Genomic DNA, 22,843 nt, shown 5'->3' with positions numbered 1-22,843 from the left:
GGGACCAACCATTTCATGGGGAATCCTGGTTGGTGGATCACTAATGAATACTTATTACTATCATTCATGTATCGAATAAATTATTATTGTTGGTTATTATTGCTGGAGCTACAATAAAGACGAGGGAGGGAGGGACAACTTTACCTAAAGCAGTGATGGATGGGCCTGAGACTTTATCGAACCCTTTTTTTCGTCCAGGTACGGCTTCGGACCAGAAACCCACATGCCTCGCTTTATAGATCCGAGTCGAAGCGAGCTCGAACCGGATTCAAACGAGTTTATTTGGGTCATTTATAGGGTTTGGCGGGGCAGACAGACACTTCTTCGGTCACCGCTTTGTCTTTGTCAGAAGACTATCGCCAGTCGTGTTTGTTTCATTAGAAGACTGTTGCTTGTGAACATGCAGACGGTACTCGAAGCCGTCTGTCAGCGTCTTACTTCCTCCTTTCTCCGTCGTCGTCGGTGGAGAAATTAATTTGCGTCCTTGAACGCAAGGACGCGTGATTAGAGAGCTCAGATCTTTTCCTCCTAAATTAAGATACCGATACTAGTAATAATAAACTAGAGCGGAGCAGAGCTAATATACTTTGGAAAGCACAAAAAAGTTGATACTTTCAATTTTTTGACCTATGGATTAATTCCTTTCACTATTTCTAATCTTGAGATTAATATAATTATTATATTAATCATTCTGTGGAGATCACTAAGTCTTAGAGAATCACTCAACTTTAGAGGAGACCACTATCATCATAACCATATAATCCTTAATCCAAAGATCAATAAATCGACCGACCGTCCCTAGAGCAAGTGGTGAATGGCTTGGTAGTTGGTACCAGAGGTCCTAAGTTCGAATCCTAGTTGATTCACATTTCCAGCTAAGTTTATTTCTTAATGAAATAAACGAAGCGGGTAGCGTTCTACCTGTCTCTCAAAAAAAGATCAATAAATCGGAAACAGCAGCTCTTTTATATTTTTGAAAATATAGTAGCTATGCACTAATAGACTAATAATTAATTACGAACCCTATCAAATACGAAACTTATTCACTTCGTGCGCATGATGAGGGCCACCGCTCTCGTCGCATTTACAAGTTAAATTAAATGTAAATATGAATTTCAGAGTTTGAATTTAGATTTTAAGTTTAAAATTTTAAATGGGTATTGATGGCATGAGACTAGTTTTCAATTGATTTATTTATAAATTTGATTTGTTTCTAAGCATATTTTAAACTCAGTTACTATCGTAAATATCTTTTATATATGTTCCCCAACATACAATTTTTTTTTTTTTATGTATACTCAAAATTTTAAAATTTGATTTGATTCCAAAACTGAAATTAATCTTTTGAATTTATATTTAGAGTTATGAATCAAACTCAGAATGTAAATTTAATTTTGAATTTATTATTTGAATTTAAACAAATTATTGATTCGATAACTCTATTTTTAAACCATTCTATTTTTCAAATCTGATTTGTTTTTAATTAGTTATTTTTTTGAAAAAAAAAAAATTAACGTGTATGAATTTTTTTTCCATCTAGAAAATAATTCTTTTAAAATTCTTTATCCTCATATATATATATATATATATATATATATATATATATAACGCGTAAATTCATTATGTACGGACCGAATTAAGCGCCCAACAATGCAGCAAATCCCGCCGTACTACTCACGGGGTACACTCACCGCTCGGTAGTGGTGACCCCAAATTTTTTTGGGCAACAACCCACCAAAAAAATATTTTGGGGGCGAATTGGGCTACGCTGTAAATGCGGTGATGTCACCGGCGGTGTCCATACACAAATAACCGCTACTGTGCGGGAGGGGGCGGTGCGGTTACCGCAGTAGCACACTTTCGCGGTGCGGTCACCACCCGGTATTCATGACCTCAATTTTTTTTACGCCAAAGATGATACCACTATAATCTGTCACGCCCGGGTACCAGCGGAAGCATATTCGGCACGTGCACAGATCCGTCATACACCTGCAGTATATAAGGCGTCTACAAGCAACAAATCGATAGAAAGTAAAACAAAGGAAGTCCTATCCTGATATCAGAGCAATGTACAAGTCGATATATATCAACAAAAGGACAAAGAGTGTACAATCCCAAAATCTCGACAAAAGAGAAGTATCACAACGGTAGTTCACGGTCCAAGTAGTACATATACATCACGAGGATACAAAAATAGGATAGATACAATGGTAGTTTCTCTATACATAGGGACATCACCCTCGGCCGTAAATTAGCGGCAAATGAGAGGATGTTGTCTGCGCGGTAAGCTCACCGGAAGTGACCAAACTCAAAGGCAGGTAATGTGGGCGGTAATTTTACCATCTCGTTATTATTTATTTATTTTTATACAATAATCTAGGTAATCCCTGCGTAGCATTGTGTTTTGTATAATAATTTTTTTTTTTTGTTCAATTGCTAATATACGTAATTTTAATTTTGTAAGTACATATATTTTTATATTGAAAATAAATATAGATGGTTGGTGAAAATAAATTATTTAGATCTTAAGTAGCTTACAAAATTAACGGTACAAGGGGAAAAAGAAACTACATTGTATATTATGTTAGATGGCACAAAAATTATGAATAGAAATATATGTATCTTTTGAATTATGCATAGACCAGGTTTGGACAATAACAGCTCTTTGGAAGGACAAAAAAAACGAAGAAGAAGAAGATTGGATGGAATAGTACTAAAATATCCAACTTTGTGAGAGTAAGAAAGGTGTAAATAAAGGATAGTTTGGTCACAACACATCATTGAGATGCACGTGTCAGATTATTGTAGTAAAATACCCAACTTTGTGAGTAGCAGTGGATAGTAGATTATTGTTTCTTATTATATATTTATATTCATAATAATAATAATAATGATGATGATGATGATAATAATAATAATAAAAAAGCGAATCTCACTATCAATTCCCCCCATTTATTGTATATTTATTGTTATATTTACACGCTCCCCTCTCCCTCTTCCTCCTCCATTTCACCTACCTGTCCCCACGTATTAAATGTGCCAAAACCCAAAATTGTGCGAACGTAGCAACGCCAAAAATGCAGTTGGGTGGGCAATGCTTTTATTGCCCCCACAAACCCCCCCCCATCACATCCCCATCATGCATTACTACTACTACTACTACTACTGCTGCTACTCCTACTACGACTCACTCCCTCTTCCCTCCTCCCCATTACTACATTTCCTGGGAAAGGTCTCGTCTTTGGCATTTTGCCCTTTACTTGGATTCAAGGGAATGCTGCTGCTTTGGCTTCTTACTGTTCCTTTGGTCTTTTTCGGAAAATTGGAGCTTTTTTGAGCTTGAAGGGGTATTTGCTCTCGGAGAAGAAGATTGGGCCAAAATCAGGTGAACGTTTGATAGATGGAGTCGAAGGAGATCCGGTCGCCGGAGGAGAGCACTCCGGAGAGGTCGGTTTTGGATTATATTCAGAGGAAGAAGCTGGGGATCCACTTTGCGGAGAGCGATGAGCGGCGGTTCCCCAAGGCGATCGGCGGGGAGTACTACATGGCCGGCGGGACGACGCCCGTGAACATCAGGGGCAGGCCCATCGAAGATCTCTCCAAGACCGGCGGCTGGGTCGCCGCTTTCTTCATCTTTGGTTTGTGAACCCCTGTTTCAGTCTCTGCATGACAAAAAATTCGCAGTTAGTTTCCGCAATTCTAGTAAACATCAAGACTAAAACTGGTCTAAACAAAAAGCATGTTCTCAGCTACTTTAGAAAACTGCACATGCTAATATAGCTAATTATCTACGCTTGCATCTAAGTTATAGTTTCATCCTAGGGTGGTTCAGTAATTCTTTCTTAGTGATGAATTGTTTTGTCTATCCTATTTCATGCTCCAAGTACTCAAAAGGTGTACCCCTTCTAGGTTTTGGTATTTAATCTGCGATACTAATACTAATATCCTAATCAACTCCTCTTTATGTGAGCTCATTCTAATCATTTGTATAAGCTTCTGGATCTGCCATGCCTTCCTTTCCCCTTGACTAAGCTGATTTTGAAGTAGTCTGTCGAACACTTTTTTATCGTTTGATTGATTCTTAAGTCGAATATGACGGTCGATAGGTAATGAGATGGCAGAGAGGATGGCGTACTTTGGGCTGTCGGTTAATATGGTTACATTCATGTTCTACATGATGCACCGACCGTTCGCGAGCTCGGCTAATGCAGTGAACAACTTCCTGGGGATATCACAGGCCTCATCTGTCCTCGGCGGTTTTCTGGCTGATGCTTATCTTGGTAGATATTGGACTATCGCTATATTCACCACTATTTATCTTCTGGTAAATCCACGGACTAGTAATTGACGATTTCCTTATTTCAGTTTTATCATCTTTCATACAGCTGAAACACAACCGTTGACTCTTGAAACTGAGAATATCTAGGAATCACTAACTGGGGAATACGTGCTGTACTAATAAGCAGCTATTTTCACTCCATATCGTGCGCTGAATAATGTTAAATTTCATTAATTTACATGCATCTCTTTACCTTTTCATTGCATGGCGGGATAGTGTTTTACCTTTGTATATCCCTTTTGACTCACAATGTTATAGATGTCATAAGGTAACACAAAACTATATTTGATGTGTAAATATACGTGTTAGCTATACAGTTAACGGTAGTGACTGAACCTTCTTTGGATAAAAGCCCTACTCCATTTTAATGCCGTGAAAGGTTTCATAACTCTCAGCTTTCTATCATTTCAAAATCTCATGTGGTTGACTAAACACAAACAACCCCATATGTCCCATTATCCAGGGTTTGACAGGACTAACATTATGCGCCACTATGAGAGTCTTCATACCAAACCAATCTGACTGTGATCAGTTATCTATACTCGTGGGCGCGTGTGAGCCTGCAAAGCCGTGGCAGATGCTATATCTATATGTAGTTCTTTACATCACAGCTTTTGGAGCGGCAGGGATAAGGCCGTGCGTCTCATCATTTGGAGCCGACCAGTTTGACGAGAAGAGTAGAGACTACAAGGCTCACTTAGATCGATTCTTCAATTTTTTCTACCTCTCTGTTACAATCGGAGCGATCGCGGCCTTCACAATGGTTGTGTACATTCAGATGAAGCATGGATGGGGTTCGGCATTTGGCTCTCTGGCCGTAGCAATGGGTATCTCAAATGCCGTTTTCTTTATAGGCACTCCATTGTACAGGCATAGGCTACCAGGTGGAAGCCCTCTCACAAGAGTAGCTCAGGTTCTAGTAGCCGCTTTTAGAAAGAGAAATGTACCTTTCTCTAGCAGCGACTTCGTTGGACTTTATGAAGTCCCTGGTAATAGATCGGCCATCAAGGGTAGTGGGAAGATAGACCACACAGATGATTTCAGGTACCGCATGCTTTATGAATTAATCGATTCTCTTATGTTTTACTATGTGAGTTCATGAACGCCTTATTCTGCCCAGTTTTAACTTTTTAAGTGCACGACTATGTTGGGAACTCAAGATAGACGTTTAAACAGTTTTTTATATTTTGTATACACAAACCGGCAAAATAATCTAGTGACATTGACGAATGCACCAAAGCAAAATCTGAATTTTCATATAGAAAGCTTAATTTTTATATAGTCCGGCTTGTGTGCTTTCGAAAGTACATAAATAGTGCGTGCTTTCAACTTTTTAGTCCTTAGATCTACTATTATCCACCTATCCCCACTAAACCCTAGGCAACCAATGGTTAAAAACTAGGAAGCAAGCACTATTCATGTGCTTTTAAAAGCACAGAAGCCCCACAATGTTTGTGTGCGTGTATAGAGTAGGATTACTATGCACTTAATAAGTGTAGAGACCTTCGTGTTTCTAAGACGATTCGTTATTTTTTAATTTTATAATTAAGTTGATCAAGTGGGTACACAATCTCCTAAAAATAGGGGATAGAATTTTTAAATTCAATATCAAAGTTATTGATCTTGATCTACACAATGAATAGATTTTTTTGATTAAAAATTCAACCGATCTCAATTCTACACCATTAACTCGGAAATGCTCCATACCGGTTGTTAAAAATATCAATTTTTATGATGTTAAAAGATTATGAAATTCGCTTTCAAAAATATTTAAATGCTCCAAATTATGTTTAACGGTATGGATCGTCGATTTAGAAGCTCCAATATTGAAAATGACTTAGTTTTCGTACTCATAAGTCATTTTTCATGATAAAGCTTTCGAATCGACGACCTGATCGTTAAACATAATGTAAAGCATTTGGAATACCTAAATACTAATTTCGTTATTTTTTAAAATTATAATAAAGTCCATCAAGCGATATGGATTGTCGATTTGGAAGCTTAATTTCGAAACTAAGTACTCTTAATTATGTTTCACAGTATGGATCATCGATTCGAAAGCTCTATCATTAATAATGACTTACGAGTACGAAGGTAGTTGTACTAACAATAGCACAGAGTATACCAGCCAGAATACAAAACCAAACTTTCTCCATAAACTCATGGACTTTGATAATTACCCAACCTGAGATAATGTATTCTTTGTAAGGAAGCACATTTTCAAGGGGCATATGTATGAAAATTTAGATTTTTCAGCGGTATAAATGTAAATATATGACTCTGCAGGCACATATATAACTCTGTTTGGTTTTTTTGATGATAAGAAGGTCATCATCAATATGAACTTGATGATGATTCAGGATATTTGGTTCTGTAGGTGTTTGGATAAGGCTGCTCTTCAGCTGAAAGAGGATGGCACTGATCCCAGCCCATGGAGGCTTTGCACAGTAACGCAAGTCGAAGAGGTTAAAATATTACTAAAACTTCTCCCAATACCGGCTTGCACAATAATGCTGAGTGTAATATTGACTGAGTATCTGACTCTCTCAGTGCAGCAAGCATACACTATGAACACCCACATGGGCCACCTCAAACTCCCAGTTACATGCATGCCTGTCTTCCCTGGTCTCGCAATCTTTTTTATTTTAGCCCTATACTATTCAACATTCGCCCCCTTGTCCCGCCGCATCACGGGCCACCCTCAAGGCGCATCTCAGCTTCAGAGAGTGGGCCTTGGGCTTGCGGTTTCTATTTTATCAGTAGCATGGGCTGGGGCTTTCGAGAGGTATAGAAGGAATTATGCTATCAAAAATGGTTATGAGGCTCTCTTTCTCACTCATATGCCTAATTTGAGTGCCTATTGGTTGTTGATTCAGTATTGCTTGATCGGAATAGCCGAAGTGTTTGCCATTGTGGGTCTTTTAGAATTTCTTTATCAGGAGGCTCCTGATGCCATGCGAAGTGTCGGTTCTGCTTATGCTGCAGTGGCCGGTGGTTTGGGCTGTTTTGTTGCTACTATATTAAACAATATTATCAATTCCATCACTGGAAATGAGGACGAAGGGCGCCCATCATGGCTTTCCCAAAACATAAATACTGGGAGGTTTGATTACTTGTATTGGTTGTTGGCCATACTAAGTACGATCAACTTTTGTGTTTTCCTATATTTCGCAAAGAGATACAAATACAGGGTTCAGAAGGTGGTTGAGGTGGAGGTACCAAATGGAAGCACGACTTTTAGTTCATTTGAGAACAAGTAGAGTGGTAGATTTATCTGCAGTTGATCCAGCATTATACATTGATATTTATGAGTCGTCATTTATTTTATTTGGTAAATTGGGACCTAGTTAGCTGGTGTTGGATCATTTATAATGATTAGGAAACTAGAAAAAAAAAAAAGGCAATTTAGTTAAATGTTGCACTCTATTTAGTCCCATAATTTTCCTTTTTGTGTGTTAAAAATTAGTTGCAGCTTAGATGTACCTGGAGCTGCAGAGCTGCTCTAGGATTGAGAACTTTGTTCCTGAGATGTTAGTTTTATGAATGTTATAAATTTATGTGCGGAATGTTACTTGTTTTTCAATTTCAGTGTGGTATCTTTTGAATGTACCTTATTACTGTCATGACAAGGAAGATAATCTTCTATATTAACCTTGGTCATGGTATCTTTTAAGATAGCTTTTGCCTCTTGGAAATAGTTTCATGGACCTTATCCTTTTGTTGAATGACCTTCTACATGTCATTATGGCAGAAATATCTCAAAATTCCAAGAGAATATTTCAGTTATAAATTTTACAACTAATTTTAACCAAACAAGCCCTTCTATTTTCAAGTCCTTCAGTATAAAAATTGTGTAATCAAAGTTGATTACAGTGATTCAGTCATATTCTTTTTTTTCAGAAATAACTCAAAGAGTTGTTATAAAGTGGGAGTGATATTGGATATTTGCCGGATTCTCACCGGTTTCTTTTGATAATCATGAATTTGACACTACCTTGTACGACATTAAGTCTTAGAGTAAATCAAATTTATACTGCTAAACTGAAAAGTTTTCAGTATGTTATTAACAGAGTAGGAGAGTTAGGACTGATGGTGGGTATGGAAGATCGAAAGCCTACGAGATTGAGCCTATCAAAGAACAGGCCGAGGTCGGTGAGGCAACTGCTGTAATAAGCTCATTCCAAATATGTTATATTAGCAGCCTTCTCAAAGTGTTGCTACTTAAAGAGCTATCTCATTATGTATTTTCTTATTGCCAGGCAAAGGAAATAGTAACTAACAATGAAATGCATCTACATGTTTACCATAAATGACCGAAGAGACATCTAACTGCTAATGGTAAGAAATTCAACAAAGCATGAAACAGAGAAGGTATTGTAAATGTTTAATCTAATTAATCACAACTGATCATTTGTAGTTACAAGCTCTAAGGAGGAAAAATAGAAAGAAACTTCCAGTCTAGTCATGATTCTGCCATTCTAACTAGAGTTGAGAAAAGAACCTGGTTAGCTGATATCCTGGGATCATCCTATTTAGCACCAAAACTTGTTGCAGATTTTTATGTTAGACTAAAGAAGGATCTTGAGAAGAAGACGAAATGACCTCCAAGAGAGAATAGACTAGGCCGAGCTATTTGCTACTGCAAAAAAAGTGACTTGTTACCACAAATTCTAGCTCCTTTAAAATACTAAAGCCCAACGTTAGATGAAATAATCAATTAAAGAAATGATGGAGCAAGTTGATAAGATTTACCTTGTGGCTAACTGGAACCAAAAAGACTTAGTTGCTGAGTTTTCGTGTTTTGTTCCAATGGCACCTGTAAGATCAGCTGGTTCATCAGAATTCGTTCAACACAAAGATAATTGAAAAAATATAGATAATGAATGTTGGGTTAGTACATTAAATCATATGGAAGCACATATATCAACCATTCAGAATTCCATTACTTATTCTCAAGTGCATTTAAGTATCACAAACAGGCATAAGCAAGAGAGACTGCTACAGTGGTATCGCCAACTGGTATAAGCAAGAGAAACTATCTACTATGGTATATGTATAACATTATAGCTAATTTTGCATACACTATTTTATGTCTGGGAGATTCCCCAAGGTTTCAGAGAGATTTGCCAGACATTTTGAGATAGTTACACCAGGGTGGAACTGAAATCGAGTCGAGTCCAACTCTAGTGTGGTATAATTGTTTTCTGAAGGTATCTTAGCATTTGATCAGCAACCCAAAATTCTTCTACTACTGTAAACACCACTAATGCATGTTCTACAAGATGGGCATATCCTCAAGGCGAACACTTCTATAGAGATGATAATCATTTTCTTTTCAAAATAGTAAGATTTTAGTTACAAAGAATGCATGGCATTAATTGAATTACACTCTCACCTGAACAAGGTAGATCTCTGCCAGAGCTCATCTTGATAACCTTTTACTTCTCTTCCTGGACATTACAAGCTAATTTTTCAATTGCTTCAATGCTGCCACAACATGCTTCATTGAGGGCCGAACAGTTAGGGACTCCACAGTGCAGGACAGCCCAAGCCTCAACATCTCAACCAAATTCTCCTTTGGCCCAGCCTCCCACAATCCACTATCAAAAAACTCACCTGCCCGTTCCTCTTGCGCTAACATCCTTCCCCATGCCACAACCGTAAACCCATTACCATACTGCGAGAACGACGGATCCAATGACCTCTTCCCAGACATCAACTCCATGAGCACAACTCCAAAACTATAAACATCGGATTTATCAGAAACTCTACACGTGGTTGCGTACTCGGGCGCAACGTACCCAAATGTCCCAGCAACATCAGTAGTAGCATGAGTCTCGGAAGCTTCTAGAAGCCTCGCTAAGCCAAAATCTGATAGATAAGCGTTGAGCTTTTCGTCAAGCAGGATGTTGCTCGGCTTGATGTCCCTGTGGACGATTCGGGGGATGCAAGAGTAGTGGAGGTACGCCAATGCTTGGGCCACATCAAGTGCTATCTTATGAATCTCTACCCAGCTCATTTTTCTATTTGCCATGTTGCGTATGAATGCCTCGAGATTTCCACCAGATAGATAATTATAGATCAAGAACGTGTCAGATTCCCCTCTATGGTACCCAATGAGGGTTACGAGATTCTTGTGTCTAATCCTACCTAGCGTCCGTATCTCAGCATCGAATTGCCGAAGGCCTTGGAACTTACCTATAGAAAGCCTCTTCACTGCGACCGAAAAACCAGGAACAAGCTCTGCCTTGTAGGTGGCCCCAAATCCTCCGGTTCCTATTAAATTCTGAATACTGAAATTGCCTGTTGCTTGTACTACGTTGTCATAAGTTAATTCTGGAGCAGCATCCATGAAGGTCACGACCATTTTTCTCCTTGCACTTGCAATCTTTACGTGCTTCCTTTTTCCATAGATGAGGACAAGAAACAATACTAGGAGAATAGAGAGTATGATACAGACAGAAGCAACTGCTGCCATTATGAAGGACTTCAACCTGGTCTTTCGGCTATTCCATTTTTTAGCATCATCCTGAATAGGGTTTTCGGATTGTGAGGAGGCGTTTAAACTCACGCACGGCTGCAGAAAACGATTACCCTCGAAGAATTTGCAGTCATTTGAGTGTCTAAGATAAGGAATAGTTCCTGAGAGGTTGTTAAAGGAAACATCCAGTGTCATAAGTTGGGTGAGTGAACTGAAATTCCGAGGGATATTTCCTGAGAGCCTGTTGTGATCAAGCAAAAGAATTTGAAGATTTGGAGCATCTGATAAGCTTGATGGGATGCTTCCTATCAGAGAATTTCTCGACAAATCTAAAAAAGTAAGAGAAGCTAAATTACCAATTTGAACTGGAATTTCTCCGGATAAATTGTTCCACCTCAAATCAAGGTGTTTGAGCAAATGCAAGCCTTTAATGTTGGATGAAATTGGGCCACTAAATTGATTATTAGCTGCTTCAAAACTCCGAAGGAACAAACAGCCCGTTAATGGCTCAATAATGCCGGATATCCGATTAACACTCAAATTAACTGCTAATCCACTCCCACCATCACAAAATCCAAAAAAGGCACTTGAAAGCGACCCATCAAACGCATTGTTGTTGAGCAACAAACCATAAGAAAAGTTACTATGAAGAGCGAGGGAGAAAGATGGCAAAGACCCGCTAAAGCCATTCCAGCTGAAATCATGCAGAACAACAAGATCTTCACCCAGGATTGATCCAAAAGGGTTACCCTTCGAGGCACTTTGAAGGAAACTTTCATAGTATTGCATCAAAACACCTTCCCGAACCGAAAACCCAATATTCTCCCCATCTGAGAACAGACTGTTTGAACAACCACTCTCTGTTGATTTCATAGCAGAGCCAGACAATGAGTTCCGACTGACATTGAAATAAACCATGCATCCAAATCGAACAGAGAATGGCACCGGACCTTGCAGATAGTTCGAGCTCAAATCGAGAAAGGTGAGATTTTGGCACATTCCGAGCCATTCGGGAATCATACCACTAATGTAGTTCTGCCCCAGATTAAGAATCCTCAAGCTACACGAACTATTTCGGTAACTCGGAAGTTTCCCATCAAGATTTGCTCTCGGAGCCCAAAGGATCTCAAGGCTCGAAATCGAAACCACCTCCGGCGGAATCGCCCCGACAAACGCATTAAACTCCTCCCCACTACTACTGGAAACCATTGATGACCTACTAGTCATAGAGTCGATATCCATCAAATCAGTGAGAACAAGAACAGAGAGCTCACGGCAATTCCCGAGCTCCTTTGGTATCCTATCGGTAAGGCTATTTCGCGAGACATCAAGGACGCGGAGGCGCGATAGCCATCCGAGTTGGGCTGGTATGTGACCTTCTAGAATGTTGCGGTCCAGCAGCAGGTCCCGGAGATTGGAGCATTTCCCGATCTCCGATGGGATGCTGTCAATGAGAAGATTACCGGAGAGCTTCAAATGGGAAAGAAATCGGCAGGAACCAGAGGGAACAATCTTGATCCCTCCGGTGAGCCGGTTGAACGACAGGTCCAGCGATTCGATCCTCGAGGACCCGATCAAGTTTTCCGGTATCAGGCCGGAGAGGGAGTTGTAGGAAAGATCTAGAACGCGGAGAGAAGGGAGGAAGCTTATCTCGACGGGGATCTTCCCAGAGAAGTTGTTGCTTCCGAGGTCGAGGAGCTCAAGATGGCGGAGGCTGCCGATGGGCGGCGACGGGATCTCACCAGAGAAGGCGTTTCCGGCGAGGGCGAGGGCGCGGAGCTCGGAGAGGCTGAACACGGCGGCGGGAAGGGTTCCGGCGAGGGAGCCGCCGGTGAGGTTGAGGGAGGCGACGCGGCCGGAGGCGGCGGAGCAGGTGACGCCGCGCCACCGGCAGTGGCGGCGGGGGGCGGCGGCGGAGGGGTCCCAGCCGGAGAGGAGGGAGGAGGGGTCGAGGGTTACGGAGCCCTTCAGGGCGAGCAGGGCGGCGAGCTCATCCGCTGATGAAGGATCCGACGACGCCGCAGGGTGGAGTGAGGAGAGGGAGACGGAGAGAGTGAGGAGGAGGAGGAGGAGGATGACGGGCGCAGGCGCCATTGGTGATGGAGAGGAGGGGGGCGGCGGCGGCGGCGGCGGCGGAGATAGCTAGAGGTCCATGTTTGCCAGCGAAGTGTCCGGTTGGGCTTCGCCGGCGAAGATTAGGGTTCCGGCGACGATCCCGCCGGCGCTGAGAACAGAGCACGGTAACGGGGATTCCGGGAGAGTGAAAAGGTGGCTGCGGAGAAGAAGAAGAAGCAGAGTACTGTAGCAGCAGCAGCAGCAGCAGCTGAGAAGCAGAGGGAGGAAAAGAGAAAAAAATAATAATAATAATTGGAGGAGGAGGGATTTGAGAATATGCTATTTTAAAATTTAAACTGGACGCTCTCGCTGAATAAACATTTTAGCGCTTCACAACTTCCAATTTGAAAAACTATTCTTTTTTCTAATAGCGGCGGTATGACAGGTGCTCTAGTCCAACTGTTGTCGCCACGAGCTCACGGCCCTATGATCATGTGCTGCCTCTTCACCTCCAGTACGTAGCATACTTGAGCATCAATTATTGTTGAATCCATTATTGAGATGGATTATCTCAGGTACAGATAAAAATATTATCAATTCAATAAAAAAAGTAATTTTATGAGTAATTTTGCTAATTACTACCGCTATTGCATTTTTGTTGTTGTTATTTTCGCCCTTGTTTTAATTGTTGTTTGCATAAGGAGATAATTATTATGAATGTGAAATAGACAAAAGTAATACTTAGGGGCTCCTCTAAATTGGCCGCGTGTAAGTTTGATAGATTTTAGAAACTCAGAAGCAATACATGGTGGTTGGATACAGAACTTAAGATCCACATAGCAGCACCTTAGAGCTAACGGGCGGGGAGAGATGATGCACGTAGAAAGGGCAGATGATTAGTTTATAATTACAAAGTGACAAACGGTGGTGATGTGTGAGATTGGAAGGGAATTTGTTAGATAGATGTTAGGCCTATGGAGATATCATCGCAAAGGCTAGATGTGACAACGTACACCACTGATAGTGTTGGTACTTGGTCATAGTAGGAGAATATAAGCAATGCAAACAAATAGATATATAGGGGGCTAGCTAATAAATAAATGGGACATAAGCTTCCCTTATTTACTGGTTAAAATGCTCAAATAGTTTCTTTTTTGTAGCTCACACCCCCGAGAGAGAGAGAGAGAGAGAGAGAGAGAGAGAGAGAGAGGGAAAAAAGAACTTCTTAATTAGTGTTGTTTAGTAGAAACCACCGATGACCTGACCTAACTAATTATGACCTAACTAATTAGTAGAGAGTTGTTCTTAGGTTCTTTCTCTCTCACTGCCCTTCCTATCTATCACTGCCCTTCCTACTTACATTTCTTCCTCTACCTTCTACCTCTCATTCAACTTCTTCCTGTAGCTCCTCTCTCCTAAAACATGCATCTACAGATTAAACCTGAGTACTGCTCATCACAAAAATTCATTGCACTGCTTGGTTCTAAGAATAGTCTTAGCTAAGCAGTGATGTTATACTAATCATATGTATGATAATATCAAATGGAAGAGATTTGCTTATCATTGGACCTATGGGATTCCCATACTGCTAAATTTATGATAGGACACAGCATGCTACAAGTCTCTTTTATAGAGTAATGCTGTTATGAGTTGTTGATATGTTGATATACATGATGTGGAATATTTTATTTGTTCACACAATAAAAACATACCATATATATTTGCTAATATATTAACAATCAATAAATACAATATTTTAGAGGAACTCAAAAGCATCTCTCTTTACACAACTGTTGTTAATGTGAATAAAAAGCTAAGGCCTGGTACAAAAGGTAATGTAGACTTTGTTTATTGCAGTGGGTAAGATACTACCATGAGAGAGACCATGCCAATGAGTTTCTTTGTTTTGATGCTTCACATGCCCTGCAGCAAGGATTATTAAAAAGTTTTCTCCTTCCTCATCCACAAACGCAACAACAAAGGGCTCTGATATCCAAGTGCAAAAGGGCTTTGAGAAAGAGAATAAAAAGGCATTTCGCTTCATGCAAGGCCATGTAATTGGGTCCCTCCATGCCAAACCCACATCCCAACTCCCTTCACCCCATGGAGAGAGCATTGCCTGAACTCGGTGCATTCGTATATCCGTGCACCGTCTACCCATCAAGGCATCAACCCTCCGTCACATCTCGAACTTTAGTTTCTATCATAACCTTTTTGTGCACCCAAGGAGTGGATTGTTAAATTGGAAGTATTAAAAGTGATGGGGGAATAGCGGGCAAGCAGTGCACACATGTATGGATGCTTCCAGTGCAGGGCTGCAGGCAATAGCATCCCCTCCCACTGGCCACTATGCATTTGTGTGTGTGTGTGTGTGTGCATGCACGTTTGTGGGGCATCATTTTGATGTCAATGGAAAAGAGGAAAAGGATGTCAAATCAAAAGGGATCCTTGTCCAAGGATTTCGGATATCCTTGGATGAAGAGTACATAAGATATGCACCTTATAAAGAGTGTACATGCAGCAGTTTTCAGTAAGAAAACTTATCTTGATTAAATACTATAAGATGGCTACAATGTTCAAGAAATGTAAATAATAGATACACCTACTTTTAAACATAACCATCTCCTAACTTCAAAGAATTGAACCTAGAGTTTGTAATGATATATCGCTGTGAACTACTATTCTTCTAACCAAATTTGTTCTATATACAACTGAAAACTTGAAGTGGAAAAAAGAGGGGAAAAAAAAAAAAAACAAAGGGAAGTGCTTCTAAGAACTTATCTCAAATTACTGCTCGTTGGGACCAACCCACATAAAAAAAAAATGCAACCGACCAACTAAGCATATTTATCCAGAGTAAATATGGACATAAAGACCAAAAATTATACGCTTCCTTTCACCAATATTAATAGTACTAAAATTTCTCTCTGTGCCAATCCAATTATTGTACTGCTGTACTAAAATTTAAAAGGACGTATTGGTAGTGGCAGCGACTAAGCAAGCAAATTAGGAAAATAGAAAAAGAAAATGTTAGGACATGGGAAGACAAAAGGTGGTGCATAAGGTGAATGGAAAGGAATCAAAAGCGTGGGAAATATATATACATAATATTTAACTGAAACCAAAGCCTTATTTCCCGGGCCAATGCAGTGAAACACCACTCAATCACGTGTCATGACATGAGATGTGAGATACTAAACACCAAGATTCAAGCTGAATGTCTGTGTGCATGTGCATGCGTGTGTACTGTGTAGGGCATCCCCTTTCTCTCTCATTTCTCTCTCTCTCTCTCTCTCTCTCTCTCTCTCTCTCACATACATACACACGCGAATCCTCAGAAAACAAGAAAAGATTCCTTTCCCATGCCTCCAATAACATACAGTAACCCACACATCCACTACAATAATATTGCATCACAAACCAATTGGGACCACCCTGTCAACTTGATATCCTTCATTGGGTCATTTCATAGTGAGAAAAAAGGTGCTTTATATGAAAGAGGTCCCTGCTTAATTGCTCTCTCCCTGATCTTTTCGTTGGTGGGATGCATCAAAGAAAAGATGCTTTGGACCAATGGAAGTTGAGGAAATGGAGTTTAGAAAAGGGTAGTGAGAGGCTCCCCACCAATAAAAACATGGCTGCAAATAAAGCATCAGAGCATTATATAAAGTTAGTAAAAGTTTTGGGACCAATGTGATTGAACAGAGTGGACCAGCTGGGAGATGTGAGAGGCATGGTTCTTATTCAATCCAACTCATCAACCTCGAGGAAGTTTCCTATATAGAGTATATACATGATTAGATTAATGTGCACGGGTAATCTATCTTTATTGTTGTTTTCAGGTTGGACCTTCATCTTCCCCATCTAGTCAATGTAGTTTACTAACCTACCAGCCAAAAATGAAGAACACAATGGATTGAAAGAATCTAGCAAACTAGCTAATTTCCCCCATTATTAACATGTTATTTGTCAGCCCAAAAAAGAATCATACATGGATTGAAAGAATCTAGCTAACTAGCTAGTTTTCCCCATTATTAACACGCTATTTGTCAGTCATGTGTACCCTTTTTGACTGTTGCAACCTTCATATTAGAAAGGAACCAATCAGAGACTGACACATTCCCACGAGGTGCTATTTTATCATATTGATTTTCTCTGCTAATGGTTGGGCATGACACAATTATTTACTATAATCACGGGGCCCATGATTTTCTAATTTCTACAAAATCAGTCTTTGCATCTGAAACTTGACATTTGTCAAGCTTTATGTCATTTATACTACTTTAACTATTATCATATGATCAACCTTTCAATTTGTTAACATTTTTTAACTTTCCCAAAAGCAAGAAAATCAGCATTCCTACTTAGATTGCTTTCTTCTTACTAATGCATAAGAACTCCCACCAGACAACTTCCTTACCTTACCTTGTGAAAAGTATCAATTAACTCATGAAGTCTAATATTCGCTCCCTCCTTTTTTCTGTCTGCTTCTCTGTCAAGTCTTGAAGGTGGTGAGCTACGCAACAAAAGGGAGCTTTCACAACTGACTCAGAAATTGTTTACTAGTTGGAAGATGAATGGAACTAACATCAATAGATCAATTGTAAAGAAAGTCACATGGGTCATGATCTCTCCTATTCCATGTCAGACAAACATAATCTTATAAATTCCTTTGAAAGATCTATCCTATAAATTCTAAATAGGTAATTTATTCACATTGAGAGCTACATGGTCTAAATTACTAGGTCTTTCCAACTCTCTTTGACCAGCGGTCTTTATCAGTTATCTTCCAAATATTCATTCTCTTTTTCTTTCCCCTTTGACTCTTTAGTATTAGATCCAATACTGTCTTTCTAGATCAATCAACAATATCGAAAGTTTGAAAGGTCCATGTCAACCAAATCAAGGGACTCACAATTTGATTCTAACAGAAGGATAATATAATAATAAGCATAAAAGCTATCATCTACCATAATGTTATTTTAGTTTGCAAAAAGATTAAAAATTATAAGAGTCCGATATTTTTCTTAATTTGAAATATTGTATAATTTATACTGGCTCACCTTTGAGTGTGAATTTTTTTTTTTTTTCACGAGTGTCACTTTGTTAGGACACAGACTAAGTGTGATTACCATACAAAAGAATGGGTGGGTGTTAAAATATGGCATCATGAGAAGTACACATGAATGGAGTATAAATCTCTCTTGGGACATTTTAAAGAGAGAAAGACAGAGGAAGCGAGGGAAAGCATTTAAAATGAATGCCTCTTTTGAAAGTCTGGAATGTGATCAATGATCGGATGCCTAAGGCTTCAAAGATTCAACTAATATAGAGTAACAACCATTCACCGATGATTCAGATAAGGAAAGAAGGCATTTTTTTGGGCACCTTTTTTTTTTAACTGCCACTAACCACTAAATTAAAAGAGGTTTCCTTGCGCTCTCTACCTATGTAATCGGTTCTACGAAGAAAAGTAGACAACTTACTAAATTGGAGCCGAGGCTGTAAATAGACCCAAAAAAACCACATATCTTATCCCAATCGGACCTGCTATCAAGGTTGGATCCAACAAACTAGTAACAGCTTGTACAAAAAGGGAAAAAAAAAAAAGGATTTAGATATAGAGTTGTATTAGATTCCACATAGTTCACTCGAGCCTGAGTTCATTCAAGCCTGACCTAGCATCTTAACTTTAAGTACCAATTCCAGAAGCAGCTTCCATTTTCATGTGTAAACACCCACCGTAGCAGGGTTATATTGACTCATTTAATAAACACCCACCGCAGCAGGATTTATTGACTCGTTTAATAAACTAGTCAAGCATAAGCTAACTACATCTGGTTCATGTTTGATTGATTTAATCTCAAAATCTAGAATTGTAAGTGATAAATAGAACATACACACTTCTAGTAATGATGATCTATATTAAAAATATGTAATGGCTTTAAGAAATATATCGCAGGTCAGAGGAAATAGTTTCAGTAATAAAGCTCATGCCAGATAAATTAGATAGGATGCAATATTAAAATCTAGCTATGTAGATATCGTAAAAGATCTTATAGATAAAAACCCTTCCAAGTTCATTCTTCAAATAATTATTGAATCAAATTGTGTACAAGTACCAAGACCTTGACTTGAAATGTTGTGAGACTTGGAACTAAACTAACTTGACTTGATTATAAATGGGCCAAGGTTGGTTTAGCTCAGCTCGGTACTATTCCGTTTCCTTAAATAATCCCCTCCTAGCTAAACCAGTAATATCACACATTTCCAAGGAGATAATCAGAAGTGCAGATACACAGCTAGAACAAAGCATAATTAATAGCCAACTTTATTACAGAGATTAGTGATATCTTCAAGCTAGGTACGTTTTTTCTAAGGATCATGCCGCATGTTTTAAAAAAAAAAAAAACTCCACTAATGATGCCAAAGTTTCACGAGAAGTTCATCCATCATGACAACAAAGAACAATTCATGTTAAACTGGCTTTCAAAACAAATGAGATAGTGAACATTACCAGATTCATTGAGATTCTCCATCTTCTTTACTACAGGATACTTAAATATTCATGAAAAACCATGTGGCACAAATTTGAATATCATCAGCTGGATACAGAGCTGCAGAAAAATAAGCTTCTTAGGACATGAACTATTGTTTCAAATATTAAGGTTAAATCAATATGATCAGTATGATCTACTTATCAATAAAAGTCGAGATTACTACCAAAAGAAACATGCAAAAGAAAAGGTTTCAGACACAACAATTGCACATACCTTTCCCTTTGAGCAGCAACTGATGTCTTCAAATGGACAAATTCAAGAAATAGTTGACGGACATGAAGCATGCAACCAGAGATGGAGAAATTATTCTACACGGCTGATCCAAAAGTTTAACAATAACAGTTCAAGGAAAAAAATCACACTCAAAAAATCTCTAATCTATTAGTTGCAAGCATGTTATACGACAGTTTATTCACCAGGAACACAGGCAAGTCACAAGGTTAATCTGAACACAATAGCTCTTACTCTTTCTATAAACATTATACAAGAAACCTTTTTTGCAACAGGCTCGATCTTTGGAATGGGAAATAGGATCATTGGTTTCCATACTTTGGACCCCCGTAAGGCCGACTCTTATCGTCCCATCCTCTTACCCATGGTTGACCAGGAGATGAACGAGTCTCTGGAGCTGCATGCTTGTTGAGGTTTTCCATAATCTTTGATCGAATAGCAGTAAATATCTATCGACATTAAAAGAAAAGTTAATAACTTGAAAACTATATCAGATTTTAAGAGAAAAGTAGCATTTGCTAGTTTTCATATGACATACAGGATTACAGGTTACTGGCTCTGGCGGTTCCTCTTGCCCTGTGAGCCACTTCCACAAATCTGGATTTTCCTGGGGAATCAATCAGATATTGATCAACTATAAAGACATCTGAGTAAATTAAACTAAAAACAGTTAAGTTGAACTTATGTGATGTTGTCAATTACACAAGAAGGTATTATTGATGTGAAAGTCACGGACTCGTGGTTAGACAAATGAAAACATAAAAAAATTTGCCTTTTTGTTCCCATAAAATGGAAAAGGAGAACTCACTCCATCTAGTTAATTTCATCAGATCACCAGTAAAGAAGCACCTATTGGACAACCTTATTGTACCTCCTAATGCATCAGAAGATCATCAAAATGATCTTTTCGATTATTCTACATGAAACCTGTTCCAAATATAGATGTAAGCTGAGCCATATGCCTATCCATTCTTTGCATCATCAAAATCCTTCAAAAGAGTTCACCAATCATATCAGGCTAAAAACCATAATTGAGAGCAATTGAGCTGAAACTCTCGAAGCAGCTGTCCAGGTCTCATGTTCAGATCTACCACCAAAATATGAAGATTTGACAGATATTTCCGGCTTCAATGAATATCAAGAAGTCTTGTTTCTAAAGAATAAGATCCACAGAACAAAATTGGCTGTTGAAAAATTAAATTGTCCTAATTTATTTGATACTGTTTTCATAAACTTTAGGGGTTATTATTAAATTGAAGATAGAAAAAGCATCTAGGAAGCCTATGAATTTGTTTACAGCACTTTTAGCTTATGAGCTTAGATTTTATTTATTTGGAATCTTGTTAAGATAAAAAAAACAATAATCTGCTTTTGACTCCTAACTAAGAATCTTATTCTTTTACTAGATGGATTAACAAAAAGTCTAGATATTTCAGAACTTCATTTTCATGCGAGGTTAGTGTCTTTTGATTTTTCCTCCATTCACTTCTTCTTCAACTAACTCCTCTTTCTCTATGTGATCCCTTTGCCTTCAGAATTACCTTGTACTACTATCTTCCGAGAGCAAATTTCGAAAGTAGATTTCTCTGTTTAATCAATCTAGTAAGATGAAATTTACTAATTGAATCAATCTTCTTCTTTTTTTTTCGATATATGTAACATCCAGAGTACTGGCAAGGTTTAGTAAATAATTTACAGCACTATCTATCATCAAAATAGTGGCCAGCAAATGACCAGTAGAAGCCTATCAATAAAGAAATGTGAATCAGTGAGCTTTGCATTCCTTATGCAGTTTGCAAGTTCATCAGCCACAAAACCAGAGGAACAAGAATTTTTTCTACCCCATAGATGCGTAAGTCTTTCCCAAGACCCAATGTCATGAAGAGATAAAGCAATTAGAGCAAATAATAAGTTCAAGAAATAATGAAATAACGCACCAAAAAAAGTTTACAAGAGATACAGAAAATGTAAGAAGACAAGAAGAGAGAAATAGTACGAGATTTACGCTAATCCTGTCTAGTAAGACTATAATGAAAGTAACAATGTGGCAATATCAAGGATTAACCGGTACATCAATTCATCCTCCCTATGTAGTAAAATAAGAAGGTTACATCGACCACCAGAGATGACTTTTGTGCACCAGTAGTTTAAATGTGACCACAAGTTGCAGGCACAAAAAATTTTACATAGAAACGCAAACACATGCAAAAGAATATGAACAACACAATACAAGTAAGGAAACCAACACTAGACAAATTTCTATTCAAAACCTAAAAGCAGCAAAACGTAACTGCTGCTAAGCCTAAAAAACCTATCGCGCCAGTCCCTTAAATGCAAGGCAAAGCTAGACATCACTATAAAGTAAAGTAGGCAACCCCTAGCAAATGCCACGGAACAAACTTCATCTATGCCTCATATACGACCATACTACAAATCATCAGATGCAATCATCAAAATTTTCGTTGAGAACGCAAAAACTTAGTAACAACAAAGGAAGGGCAGGTGAAAGCCAATCTTGTATTTAAATTACCAGGTCAAGAACATCAACAAGGGCTCTGATTCGGAGCTCGTCCATCGAATGGATATTCTCCTCCACGTAATTCCCCAGAACCAAATCTAGCTCAAGAAACCCCCGTTGCCTGCTCCTATAGAGCAATCTACACGTAAAAAAGCGCAAGCTTTAGGGTTTCAACGAGCTCAAGCGCAACCGGATCTAATCACCGTGGATAGAACATTAGACCTGTTAAAAAGTCGGCGCTTGCTCTCTTCGTTAGAGAGGTCGACGTCAAGCGATCCGCCATTGGAGGAGAAGCGGGAGATCGATCCAAGATGAATTCTGAGCGAAATTAAGGAGGAAAAAAAGGGTAATTGAAATAGAAAATGAAAAGGAAAAAGGATTCGATTGGAGGCGGAGGAGATCGCGGGGCGAGGGATCGGAGGCAAGGGAATGGGGATGTTACCTGGGAAGAGATTGTGGAGCTCTCGCGGGATTTAGGGTTAGGGTTCGGGGGAGTCGAAGCAGAGCTCTTCGCAGGGTCGCCATTGACAACGGAATGGAACGGGCGCGAGAGGAGAGGACCTGAAAGAGAGGTGGTGTAAAGCGTTGGAAAAGTTAATATTTATTTATATATACAATTATTTATTTATATATATAATTAATTATCTCCAAGGACACCC

At 39.0% G+C, this 22,843-nt stretch overlaps 3 protein-coding genes across 4 annotated transcripts; 1 reads left to right on the top strand and 2 right to left on the bottom strand.

Annotated features, from left to right (window-relative positions):
* On the top strand, positions 3,181-7,927 carry LOC109725793 (protein NRT1/ PTR FAMILY 6.1). The gene is made up of 4 exons (XM_020255153.1): positions 3,181-3,638; positions 4,107-4,324; positions 4,803-5,383; positions 6,717-7,927. Exons 1-4 carry the CDS (start codon positions 3,401-3,403, stop codon positions 7,597-7,599), a joined length of 1,920 nt encoding a protein of 639 aa, XP_020110742.1. The 5' UTR covers positions 3,181-3,400; the 3' UTR covers positions 7,600-7,927.
* On the bottom strand, positions 3,530-19,971 carry LOC109725792 (LRR receptor-like serine/threonine-protein kinase RPK2). Of its 2 annotated transcripts, XM_020255151.1 has the most exons (6): positions 19,649-19,971; positions 19,393-19,492; positions 9,735-13,143; positions 9,092-9,155; positions 8,841-8,978; positions 3,530-3,662 (listed from the first exon to the last, which is right to left on the bottom strand). In XM_020255151.1, exon 3 carries the CDS (start codon positions 12,912-12,914, stop codon positions 9,804-9,806), a length of 3,111 nt encoding a protein of 1,036 aa, XP_020110740.1. In that variant the 5' UTR covers positions 12,915-13,143; positions 19,393-19,492; positions 19,649-19,971; the 3' UTR covers positions 3,530-3,662; positions 8,841-8,978; positions 9,092-9,155; positions 9,735-9,803. The 2 variants fall into 2 exon arrangements, with proteins under 2 accessions (XP_020110740.1, XP_020110741.1); XM_020255152.1 differs by lacking the exon at positions 3,530-3,662 and having other exon boundaries at positions 8,712-8,978.
* On the bottom strand, positions 19,090-22,709 carry LOC109725708 (succinate dehydrogenase assembly factor 2, mitochondrial-like). The gene is made up of 7 exons (XM_020255008.1): positions 22,627-22,709; positions 22,407-22,502; positions 22,197-22,323; positions 20,205-20,273; positions 20,029-20,115; positions 19,649-19,743; positions 19,090-19,177 (listed from the first exon to the last, which is right to left on the bottom strand). The coding sequence occupies exons 1-7, from the start codon at positions 22,707-22,709 to the stop codon at positions 19,090-19,092; spliced, it is 645 nt and encodes a 214-aa protein (XP_020110597.1).

This window comes from Ananas comosus, linkage group 20 (genome assembly GCF_001540865.1).
Source record: "Ananas comosus cultivar F153 linkage group 20, ASM154086v1, whole genome shotgun sequence".
Taxonomy (NCBI): Eukaryota; Viridiplantae; Streptophyta; class Magnoliopsida; order Poales; family Bromeliaceae; genus Ananas; species Ananas comosus.
This window is presented reverse-complemented; position numbering and strand designations above follow the sequence as displayed.